Source organism: Podarcis raffonei, chromosome 3 (genome assembly GCF_027172205.1).
Source record: "Podarcis raffonei isolate rPodRaf1 chromosome 3, rPodRaf1.pri, whole genome shotgun sequence".
In the NCBI taxonomy this organism is placed as follows: domain Eukaryota; kingdom Metazoa; phylum Chordata; class Lepidosauria; order Squamata; family Lacertidae; genus Podarcis; species Podarcis raffonei.
In genome coordinates this window covers 80,790,409-80,803,093 of record NC_070604.1, presented here as the reverse complement: position 1 = coordinate 80,803,093, position 12,685 = coordinate 80,790,409, and the positions used below count along the sequence as shown (strand labels likewise).

Genomic DNA, 12,685 nt, shown 5'->3' with positions numbered 1-12,685 from the left:
TTTTCGGCATCTTAAAATCCCTCAAGGAACCATTCTTATTGATCAGCATTTGTTTTCAGATGTATTCATGTGTGAAAAACAACCCATTCAGTAATGTTTGTTGGTTGCAGTAACATGCTGAAAAGTGCTCTTTGACTTTGTATTTGTCGCGCACTATATTGCAGTGTTCTGAATAACAGGAGATTTTATCAAATCATCTCTGTATTTGAATGTCTTTCATTCTGTTCCTTTTTTGAAATTCCTGTCAGAAGCAATAGCTTAAATTGTAAGCAGTGGGCAATTTTTAAAGAAAACTCTATACTGATAATTAAATATGGTATCTCTCATTGGGTGAGTGCCAATAATCTGTCTCTTCCCATGCAGCTGGAGTGGGAAGTTATCCTCTATCATTCTAGCCTCTCCCCTGGAGATGTAACAGAAGTGAATCCTTTCGTTCTAACTAGCCTGTATATTGCATTCTAGCAAAACCAAAGAAGGAGCTAATGCAGCTTACTGATTTGCTAATTAGGCCGCAAAGCAGTTTTAACATGATACAGACTAAAGCATGATTCCCCAGTGGGGGCTGTCCTGGAACCCACATGTGGTCTGGGCATATGGACTGGCTGATGAGCAGAATCAGAAGTCATGGCAAGCGAGGAGCTGACATTGCAGCAGGAGATCTGGGGGTAGTAAGAGCATGGTCAACAAATATATTCAACCAGGGGCAAGTGCCCCAGACTATCTGGTGAAAAGAATACTCCATAGCTCACATTCCTTACCCATCCCTGCTCAAGTTTTGATTTGCATTGCACTTTGGAGAAAATAAAAACAGTAAGAATCTCTCCTATTCTTTCTGATATTCTCCAGACTTCTGAGATGAGATGACTCTTGATCAAGTGCCCTGGGTGATGTATGAATGCTGGCTGTTGCTTATCTTCATTGGTAGCAACCACAAATAGAGGCTTCCTATTTGACCTCTGAGTAAGATTGTACAGAGCTATAAACTTGGGAAATGAGTTGGACTCTGTGATTTTGCTTTGTGCGAGCTTTATTATATGCTCTGACTCAACTTATCAAATAAAGTTTCCTTAAACAAATAATCACTTTAAAGCAGTCCATCTCTAGCATCAAGTCTCACATGTGACCGAGCACAAGTGGCACCAAGTAAAAACCTCTTGAGCGTATGGAACAGGGCCGGTTATAAATATACAAAACAATTCATCTCTCTATAATGTTTCCAAGCCAGAGTTTACAATAAGATTTGTTGGCCAAGGCAGGATTTGTTCTGTTCAAGAGAGCTTCATCTTATCACTACAGAAATATATATGGTGAAAAGAACACTATATCAGTCTTTTACTGTTTTGAAGCTAATGAGTTTTTTTGAAGTTATGAAAAGGCCCAGCTGGCTCTTTTAAGATAGGACATTAATGACAGTCAGCTGAATTAAGTTCTTTTACTGTACATCAAATAATACTGGGATTGAAAGGAACTATTTTTTCACATTTCCACTTGGGATGCTGTTATGCTGGAATTTGATCCAGTATGACTATGATAATTTCACACATCAATGCCTGTTTTCTGGTTTTGGAAAGACAAACTACCAAATTTCTTTATTTCTGTATTTATTATTTAATTTCTATGCTGCCCTTCATCTGAAGATCACAGGATGGTTTACAGTAAAAAAAAACCTATATATATACTGTACTATAATAACATAAAAACAATAATAACAAGGCTTTGAACAACAGTGTAGATCCTGTGCCTTGAAATTATAATCAGGTCATTGCTATATTCCTTGATCAGTTTAGTTTATTCATTATACTAGTTTAAAATATGTGGCATTGCATTGGAATGCTAAATAACAACAACAGATTTATGAATGGTTATTGTAATCTGTTAGTTTTAGGACTTTGCATAGCACTGCCCACAACCCAAGATCCCAACCTGACCTGGGGAACACCTGTTCCTCCCTGGAATGTCCTGTTTCAATGGACAGGAGGGAACCTATCTGCTAGAAGGTTTCACTCTGTAGGCAGTGGCTGGCAGGTCTGGATGGAGGGACATCTTTGCCCAGTTGACACTCCCTACCCAAGAGCTTTTGGATTCCAACCATAGACTAGGCCCTATCCATCATATACACGTGGACTGCACAACTATGTATTTCTCCTAATGCCAGGGTGACTGTGAAGTTGCAAGTGATGTTTTCATAATTGTGTCCACTAATCCTCCATACAGTATTTCAAAGAACTATAATTAGACAGTGCTTAAATTTTTAATTAATGCAAGCATTATATCATTCTCACGATGGATGGCTCCTTTCCCGTTCTGAAATTAGAATTAGAATTACGAAATGAGAGATCGGCTTGTCTACTACTTGTTGTATTGGCAGCATTTATGTGCCGCATGATTGCAAGAAAACCTCTGATTGGTTTAAAAAAAAACATAAGAGCATTAAAATTATCTATAAAAACAGGTATGTAAAAATATTCAAAAGATGATAAAAATAAACAGTAGCTAAAGAAAAATAAAGCACGTGTCTGGATAGGCTTGCATAGAAGAGTTGGCTTGCATAAAATGAGTTGCATAAAAGAAAAATTCCACCAGATGTGGCTTTTCCTATTATTGTAATTAGGAAATGTTAGACTTTGTGAAATTTTCTGTTCTATGCGATTTTTTAAAAGTACAGACCTAAGTTCAACATGAGCTAGACATCCTTAAACCTATTGGTTTCAATGGCCCTAAGCAAGCCTACATTTCTGTAGGACTTAGGCCACAGTCTTAGGCCACAGTCTAGATTTTCTACAGGATCATTACCAATAAATTATTTCAAGTGATTTTTAAGCTGATGTTCTCCGTTTTGATTTCAGCTACAAGACATCACATTTCCCTTCTTCCTTTCTTTTTATCTATGGCTTATTAGGGTTTTCACAGAATTACAATAGAATTACAGCCCCTCCTTTCTTCCCCCCAGTTCCCAGCATCCCTCCTTCCAACCTCTTTCTCTCTCTTTTTGTAGCTACAGTATTTTCATCTCTCATATTCAGTTGTCTGATGCCCTACAAGAGATACAGTTACTTCCAGTAATTATCTTGTGGACTCAGAAGTATAAAGCACTGGAAATGGAGCCACTGCTAATAGGATATGCACTCTTCTTTTGAACAGAATTTTTTGTGAATGTGCTCATGCCTAAAGATTGAAAAGCAGAAAAGTCATGGTGGTGCCACTTCTTGCATCAACATTTAGTGGACTTTAGGGTAACGTGCGACACCTCCCCCCAAAAAGGAACACATCAGCATCATAGTGGTGGAATGCAGAACATAACAGTCAGTGAGAAAACTTGACAAAACTCTGCCCCACCAACAAAAAGCCTTGGTAGGCTGAGAAAGCCTTGGGGGAGTATATGGCCCGTTAGCAATGCATTAGCAATCTCTGGCTCTCTCTAAGTGCATGAAGATGACGTCTTACGATGTTTCTTGTGTTTGGAATATGGTTACCAGATTTGTTTCAATGAATCCTGGGACACTTCCCCCCCCCCCGAAGCTGAGTAGTAGTGGGGATGGTGAGGTAAAAGACCCTAGGCCCAAGCACACATGCATATTGTATAAAACTGCAAAGCCCTTCTTCTGCACCCTGTGAAACATAAATGCGCAGAGTTTTTTTAAAAACTGTGCAACGGCGTGCCGCCTGCCCGTGACTTCCCAAGCCTCCCCCAATCTCCTTCCCCCTTTGTTTTGACAGATCAATGGAGGCTTGGGAGTCACGGGCGGGTGACCATTGCCCATGAGGGGCCTGGTAGTGCAGTTGGCTCCGGCTGCCTTCAGGAGCTGCTTGCTGCTTGCTGCCATGGTGCAGGAAAAATGGTGGGTGCCACAGCAGCAAACAGCTCCTGAAGCCAGCCAGAGCCAACTGTGCTACCAGGCTGGCTCCGGGCTGCTGAGGCTGCCGCTGCTACGTTTCCTGGGGACAGATTTGCAAATCTGGGGACATTCCGGGGATGGAATTTGTCCAGGGACAGATCTGCAAATCCGGGGACGTCTGGTAACCCTAGTTTGGAAGTATTTGCAGAAAGTGTTGTGGAAAATACAGCATAGCAATATATGTGGGATGTAACCACAGCAATAAAACAGAGTAGTATAAAGCTACAGTAAATCTAAGAAAAGGACTAAAAATGCAATCTAGCTGCTACAAGGGGAGAATAATACATATTTATTACTTAAAGTAATATACTGTGCAGCTGTACACAGATGAAACATTAGCTGATATTTATATTAATATATTCAACTTCCTTGGGGTTTTTATTCTAATCACAGTAGGTAGCAGGAAAAATAAAAACATTTTGCATTCATATTTATATTGAACAGGATTTTTTCAGTAGGCTTAGGCTAAGAAAAGCAAACAGTACTTTCCCCCAGGAAATAGAAAGTAGATATTGAAGTTGATGTTAGTACATGATATTCAGCTGTGAATATCAAGTTGAACCAAGTTGATTCTCATAAAGAGCAGTAGTTTTGAGGATATAAAGGACTAGGCAATGAATAATATGCAATTATTAATAACATCATCATCATCATCATTATTAGTGATGTGTAGAAAATTTTCTTTCTTCCACCATGTTTCACTGGATATAAATTTTACTTTCAAAAAAATCAAATACTTGTGTTGTGTCCCAAGATTTTCTTTGTTAAACCAAGACTCCCACATTATCAACACAGAATGTGTTAGCCATTCATGATGAATACTTACAATATTAACAATATATTTGAAACTTCTTTTGCTGGCCTAATAATGCATTTATTTTGCACAGGGGCAATCACACTTGAGACTATCTAATCCGAATAATGAACTTCTGACCAAATTATGTTGACCAGTTGAGATATTTTTGCTGGGCAATGTGCTCTCAATTATATGCACTTCTCCTTCACAGATGAAAGAGCTTGGAGTCATTGTATACAACTGCAGCTGCCTGGTGTTAGATTTACAAAAGATATTTGCCTTGTACAGCTCACTAAAATCCAAGAGCAAAATCCCACCTCTTTGGTCTAAGAGACTGTATGCAGTATATGGCAGTGAAAATAAACTGGCCCTTGAGTTGAATGAAACCAAATCAGAAGTCTTTGTTTCGGTGAGTTGCGTTTGTGTTGGTTTGCTTTGGTTTTGTGTCCTTGTGCTCTTTGTTTATTATATTATTTTTAGACAGGTTGAGGTGTTAAAGCCCTATGTAAGTTCAGGTTGAATTAATATTTTCACATGTCCTCTTAAATAACATCTGACTGGCTCCCACCAATGCCTTAGAACTTGGCTGCCACTGATCTCTGACGCAGTCTGCATTTTTATTATTTAGAAGCTGTTCACAATTCCAATCTACAGCTGCCTTGCTAAAATGTGCTTAAGAAGAATGAAATGTGTGATGTGTAACACACAAACTAACCACATCCTGCTCTCTTCAGAACCCAATTAACCTTTTTTTACAAGCCAATGATTCAGGCATGGGGAGAGAGTATTAAAAACCTCATGGCCACAGGTTAGCCACACTGATTTAAATCTATCTATCTATCTATCTATCTATCTATCTATCTATCTATCTATGACTGACTGCTCCAATAGTCTCCCAGTGGCCAATTTTTTGTGGTAGACCAGATCTGTCATTTAAAAAATGAAAATTATTTTAATTTATTTTTTAGTTATTCTAGGTTATTGATCCCATTGGTACCTACTGTTATACAGAAGATTTTTAATTTTGTCCATTTCAAAAACATTTTTTTAGGTTTTTTAAGAAAACCTAATTGAGTTTTTAAAAAAACTTTTTTGAAAGTTTTGGACCACTCTTGCAAGTACAAAAAGCATTTTGTAACCTCCTATGACCTCCCAAATTGTCCATGCCTACTTCTACACTTCTGCTATTCTCACTTTAAGATGTGGCACCTGATTGAGCATGGGTCAATATGACCCTCAGCTTGAAAAAGCTTACCAGCCCTGATTTAAATGAAGGCAATTTAATTCAGTGATTTAAATCAGCAAGAAAAGAGACTTATCCATCTGAACAAAAACATGTGATTTGCAACTTCCATTACAGATCCCTTATAACCCCTCTTTTATTAGTTCTTAAGCAAGTAGAACCTGCAAAAATATGGTGTCTCGAGTGTTTCTGTCCCAGCCAGTCAGCAGTACCTTTTCTAGAATACTACAATCCCCGCCCCACCCAGTTTTCTATTTGTTCCCCCTCCAGTCAGTCAGCAGTCTACATCTCCTGAGAATGCTCAGTCATCATCAGGTTTTAAGTCCACCCACCTACAAAGGGCTTTCCCCCTGAAGAGTTGTTTTGTATTTCTGCAAGTTCAAGCCTGCTGATATCACCCTCCTATGTGAGGATGGTGCTACTGTGGCTGCATAAGTACAGTCGTACCTTGGAAGTCGAACAGCCTAGTTCTCAAATGTTTTGGCTCCCAAATGATCGAAACCCAGAAGTGACTGTTCCGGTTTTCAAACGTTCTTTTGGAAGCTGAACATCCAACGGGGCTTTTGCGGCTTCCGATTGGCTGCAGGAACTTCCTGCAGCCAATCAGAAGCTGCAATTTGGTTTTCAAACGTTTTGGAAGTCAAACGGACTTCTAGAATGGATTTCATTCGACTTCCAAGCTACAACTGTATCCACATGTAGAATTACAGAGCTATAGACTTGGAAGGAGCCACGAGGATCCTCTAGCCCAGGCATCCCCAAACTTGGCCCTCCAGATAATTTGGGACTACAACTCCCATCATCCCTACCTAGCAGGACCAGTGGTCAGGGATGATGGGAATTGTAGTCCCAAAACATCTGAAGGGCCGAGTTTGGGGATGCCTGCTCTAGCCCAATCCCCTGCAGTACAGGAATCTCTCACCTAACATGGTGCTAAGTAAGAAGTTTGCTGTTAATATACAGGACAGCTCATAGCCATTAGAGAACACATTTCTGGATAAAAGAACCCACCAACAGTGTGCATACATTATCATGTGGTAAAGAATGCCAGCAAGAGTATTTTACCTTGTATGTCTTGACTACCTCTTTCTCCTTTTATGCATTGTGCCTGCGATTTTAAGTCTGGGTGCTCTATCTTCAGCAACCATTGTGGTATAGTTGCTAAGCAACAGAAAATCATCTCTCTGATAAACACAAAAGAACATGTACTTTCTGTGTAAGGTCGTGGAAGCTGCTGACTGCTTTTCAGTATTAATGACTTGACTGTTTGAATTATTTATTATTGCATTATTATCACACAGACAGTCAGGGTGTAACAGTGATATAGCTATGGCACACACCACACATGCCAGACTGGGAATAATTTTTGCAGACAAGGAAGAAAGGAAATGGATAGAACCTTAAAAAAAAAAGTAACACAATGGAAAATGTAACATAAGCGTTGAACGCTTAGCTTGCCAGTTGCATTAAGCCAACAATAATTTTTTCAAGTTTCATAGAACAATGGCTTTCAACAGCAACAACTATCATTATCTTGCTCAACATGTACCTGCAAATATAGATGGTTAGCCCTAATTTGAAAAAATATGGTTTTTGACAGTGGTTTGGTTGCAGTAGCTTCTGTGCAGGAATGTCAGGAAGTAACATGTTGTTTTAGCACTTTAAAAAATTAGGATACAGATGCTGGCTCTTTATGGGGGGTCTGTTTAAAATGTAAGGAATACAAAAAATATGTTAGGTCTTTTGCTGGGTTTACTTAATCCTACATTTCAGTATCAGAGATAAGGGCTGTATTCATATTTGAAAAGGTTGGGCTGAATCCTATGGCACATCAGACAGTAACTTCCTCAAATTAATTTGGATGTAACTGCTAAACTTTTTTTTAAAAAAAATTGAGAAACTGTAATAGCTTTTGTATTAATTCTACACTGAAGAAATATGAAAAAGTAAATCATATCCTTTGTACAACTTCTGATATAAATTTCAGCCTTTTTATCTTCACAGAATTCTCCCAAACTCCTATGCCCTAAGGACAGGGTTTTGGATGTTGATGCTATCTATAGTGTTGTTGATAATGCACAGCAATTTGTGTACATAGCTGTTATGGATTATCTGCCTATTATCAACATCACAAATCAAACAAGGTTGGTGAATACTGGAAATCTACATTTATCCGACAGTGTACCAAGAGATAAAAACTGTTGCTTCTGAAATTGACAGATATTTAGAGATTTCCATGGGGCAAAGACCAGTAGTTCAGTTCTTCTCTTGGATGTCAATGAGTTTTCAAATATCAAATCTAGAGCAGGGAGTGATATGAATGTAATTGTTACAAATCATGTCTGCTCCTGAACAGAAATTGCTCAAATAGCATACTAGTTGAGAAGAGCACAATCATTTATTAGATATGGGTCTCTTAACATTAAACAAACAAATAAATAGAAGATGATAGTTGAACATCTCCAATACTTATCCACAGAAGACATGGAAATGTTTTCTTTTTGATTAGATCACCAGACTGCTAAAAATGTTCCACAGCCAGAGAAAAATAGGTAACATGCCATTTGACATGCCGTTTATTTCCCAAGCTTAAGTTCTCAATTAAGTGTTTTTTCCTAACATGTTACTCATTTAAAATGGACAACTGGATTTTAAGCTTCCAACAGTTTATAAGTTTTTAATCCTAGCAATGCATGTGCCATAATCTCCCCATCACAACCTGCCTATTACTAGTGACCACCTGGGGAAGAAGGATTTATTTCTCCATGTTGGGTGTGTAGTCCTTACAGAAGGGCTATCTGCTCCCTGCAGGCACCATGAAAAACTGTGGAGCCCTATGAACCACCAGCCTCTATTCCCCCATTTCAGTGCTTATGCACCTTCTTATATTATAGCTATAGAGATATATATATATATATAGGCAGTGGTGCCCTCCCCATAGAATGCCCTCCCTGCAGATGTTAAGGAGATAAAGGACTACAAACATTTTATAAGACTTCTGATGGCAGCCCTGTATCGGGAAATTTTCAGTGTTTGACATTTTATTATATTTTAATATTTTGCTGGAAGCCGCTCAGAGTAGCTGGGGAAACCCAGCCAGATGGGCAGGGTATAAATAATAAAATTATATAAATATATCTCCTAAAAATTGGATAGGGATTTTTACTAGTTCTACCCATACCCTGAGGTCATCTTGGGAGCTCTTCTCCCTGTGCCTTCTCAATCAGAAGTTTGGAGGTTGTCATAAGTGCTTTTTCAGTGGTGGCACTCGGCTACGGAGTTCTCTCCCTAGCAAAGCCCACCTAACACCCACATTGCTATCTTTTTTTGTGCCAAGTTAAGACTTTTTTTCCTTTTCTTTCAGGTCTTTTAAGATCTGGTTTTAAGTTCCTATGGTATAGTAGTTTTAATCTATATATTTGGTGGCTACATAGATTATTTTATTGTGCTGGTTTTCAATTTCAGTTTTCACACTGGTTGTTTCTTAAGCTCATTGTGGTTTTTCTGTACTATGTTTTTATTGATACATTTTTATTCTGTTTTTACTTTTATGACACCTAGACAGTTTATTTTATGAGATTCTCATAAATAAATAAACGAAATACTAATTATCAGTTGGAAAGTTCATTGCCAACCCTTTCAGTCCCTGGTATCTCACCACCTAGAGAGTTCCTAATGGTAGTTCTATATGATGCAGCTGGTGAATTATCCTTCTTGAGTTCTAGTCCTCTGGCCACTCATATAATGCAGAACTCTGTATTCTGCTAACAGCTGCACCACAGTAGACACAGCTGGGTGAGGTTCTTGTTTTCTTTAGTTTTCCTTGAGTTAGCAAATCCTTCTTCTCTAAAATTATGTAAATAACATTGGATGCTCTTTCCCTAGGTATTGGCCATATTTGGATGGAAAGATAAGAGAAGCTCTGATTTTACGCAATATTAAAGTACGACTCCTCATAAGTTTATCAAAAGACACAAATCCACTCACATTTAACTTTGTTTCATCTCTTAAAGCAATTTGCACCGAAGTTTCTGGCTGTAGGTTAAAAGTTGTAAGTATTCCTCATGTTGTTTCTTATAAACCTAAAACAATTTCCAAGTAAATTTGTTCAGCTGCCTAGTGAGGACTCCACGTTTGACTTCAGATAACTGAATTACATTTTGAAGTGGATTATTAAAGTGTAACACAGTATCTTCTTTTCTGTCAACATAAAATAATAGCAGACTAGTGCCAATCTCACCCATTCAATGCACCTTCTCTGCTTAGATTGCACTTAGTTTTCGTATTGACAATTCCATACTCTGTGGCTCCGATATGTGCCTCTTTTCATTAATGCTGATAATATAAATTGCTCTGAAGAACAGCATATCGCTGAAAAGTATTGGGTTCACAAGTATTTCTTGGCTCCAGAAATGTTCTGTGCATCTTTTACACCTTTTTTCTTAATTACATGAAGGGAGAAGCTTCCTCAGAACCTTGCTTCCTTTCTGTGTAATACACACATGCTTCATTCAGACATAATGCTGCTTGATATGAATGCCCCTTGGACTTGTTGCTTTCGCACTCTCCTCATCTAGCATAGCCACAAGGAGGAAATTAGAAGCTTTCAATTCTGTTTTTAATTAACTGCACTTATGACTGAAACCAGTCAAACCGTGATTAGGGTTAACTATGACTGAGGGAAACAAGCCGTCTTCAAACCAGTTTATGAAGATACTTTCCTCTCAGATAGTTAAGTCTAGCCACAGTTTTGGGTGCAGAATGAGACAAGTGTTGTACATTTTCCAGCATATTAAATGCCAGTGTGTGGCCATCATAAAACAATTTTCTCTATAGCTTAGGGGTGCCGAGAATAAAGAACATTGACTGAACAAAAATCTTGCAAGTGGGAGCCTACCAATGTCTTTAAACCATTTATCCATTTATATTTTTTCTTCTTTCACATCTGTATTCAGAATGCCTGGTACAACCCAGAAGAGCAGTGAGCTAGGAGTGGGATATCGCAAACCAGAAGGGTATATGGGTATTCAGTTTGTCAGTAGTCAGCACACATTCTGGGTTTACCTGCAGCTGTACACCTGCAGAATGCTGATGCTGATAGTTTTCTGCCTTTGTCACTGACTTCAGGTGTTTCCCAGGCATTCCCCCTTCCCTATAGATCATTACTTACTTAATTCCTTGTAGGCAATTAGACACCAGGCTTTTGAAAGCAACCTGTTAGTTTCTTTGGAAATCTTCCAGAAAGCAATCAGCAAAGGTATAGGAAACGTGTCATTTCCCATAAAATCCTTTTAAACTGAGATTAGTTCATGATCTTTTTTTATTCTATAATTTCACTTTTTCAAAACCGGTACGTTATCATCTTTAAGTTTTCCTTCTGCAGTGCAATCAACACATTCTCTTTCACTATCTTGATATTCTTTAATGCAGAAATTCTTTGACCTCGAAGAAGAAAGTGCTTGTTATTTTAAGGAACAGAAGAACTCTTCCCTTCCTAAACTAAATCGCAACAAATATGTGGTGACTGACACAGCAGCTTATATTGGTAAGTAAAGCATTGAATAATCTGATTCCAGTCTGTTGTTTGTACATACGGTACAAATCTAAAATAACAACTGATTGCACAATTAAGAATTAGATAAACTTCGGCTTGTTGGTAAATGTTAAATGCAAAAAATCAGAAATCTATAACAGTATCCATCACCCTCTCACCCTACTTGTGAGTCATTGAAAACTTCATGTAGGAAAGTAAGGTCCAGCTACTCTTAGCATAGTGACATGCATAAAGGAAAGCATTTCAAAGGAGAAAGGTGAGATTAAGAGCAATGGCTGTTCTAGAGAAAGCTTACACCCAAAGTTACCATATCCTTGTATGTGCTTTCATTTATTTGCAGGTAATTTTGACTGGGTTGGGACCTATTTTAATCGTAATGCTGGAGCTGGCCTTGTCATCAACCAAACAGACACAGGAAACAAGACCAGCATCATCAAGCAACTGAAAGCTGTGTTTGAAAGGGATTGGTATTCAAATTATGCTAAAAGTTCAACCACAAAAATTCCAAACTGTTTAAGCTTCAAACATAACAAAGCAGCAGCAAATAAGACTGCCCAAAGCAATGTGAATTGAAGCCTGTTTCGCTGTTCACTGCAACTAATGGAGAAATAGAATGGGACTGATATTGATCTCCCCTTTCATATTTACAGACAATAGACTTTTTAAACAAAGCAAAAGAAAATTTATAGGAAAAAGCACACTTATATAAAATGTTCTTTAAACTATATTCTCTATACTGAATTATTTACAAATATTAGATTTGTTACTGCTGAAACTGAATGTCATTTCTGCTTTATTGTTGGTTTGGAGGTATCACATTTAAATTTAAAAGCATGCTTTGATACTTTGGTTTTAGAATTATTCCTACCTCTCTTTTCTGATTAGCATAAACAAGGCAAGTTTGATTACTAAACAAAATTCTTAGATTGGTTGATATTAAAGTACAGATTTTACCCGAAGGAAAAGATACAGGTATAAGCAAGCTTTTTATGATGTATCTACAGTATGTGACCATCCTGGAGCATTTTTTGTTTCAGCATTATTGACCTGATTTATCCCATTATGCCCAGTCCAAATGTATTAAAATTTATCTATTTTCTTGCTTTGCTCCAATCATGATGCAAAGGGCACAACTGAATTAACTTTAAATGTTCAGTCAATGGGATACTAACTCTGATTTCTGACAAATATTTAAT

At 37.9% G+C, this 12,685-nt stretch overlaps 1 protein-coding gene across 4 annotated transcripts in view; it reads left to right on the top strand.

Annotated features, from left to right (window-relative positions):
* Positions 1-12,654, top strand: part of PLD5 (phospholipase D family member 5) — an 83,426-nt gene extending 70,772 nt beyond the window's left edge. For all 4 annotated transcript variants that reach the window (XM_053382639.1, XM_053382643.1, XM_053382640.1 and 1 more), the window contains 5 exons: positions 4,904-5,101; positions 7,940-8,079; positions 9,821-9,986; positions 11,366-11,480; positions 11,830-12,654. In XM_053382639.1, coding sequence (XP_053238614.1) covers positions 4,904-5,101; positions 7,940-8,079; positions 9,821-9,986; positions 11,366-11,480; positions 11,830-12,062 — 852 coding nt within the window. In that variant the 3' untranslated portion in view covers positions 12,063-12,654. The remainder of the gene's footprint in view (positions 1-4,903; positions 5,102-7,939; positions 8,080-9,820; positions 9,987-11,365; positions 11,481-11,829) is intronic.
* Positions 12,655-12,685: the final 31 nt, after the last annotated feature.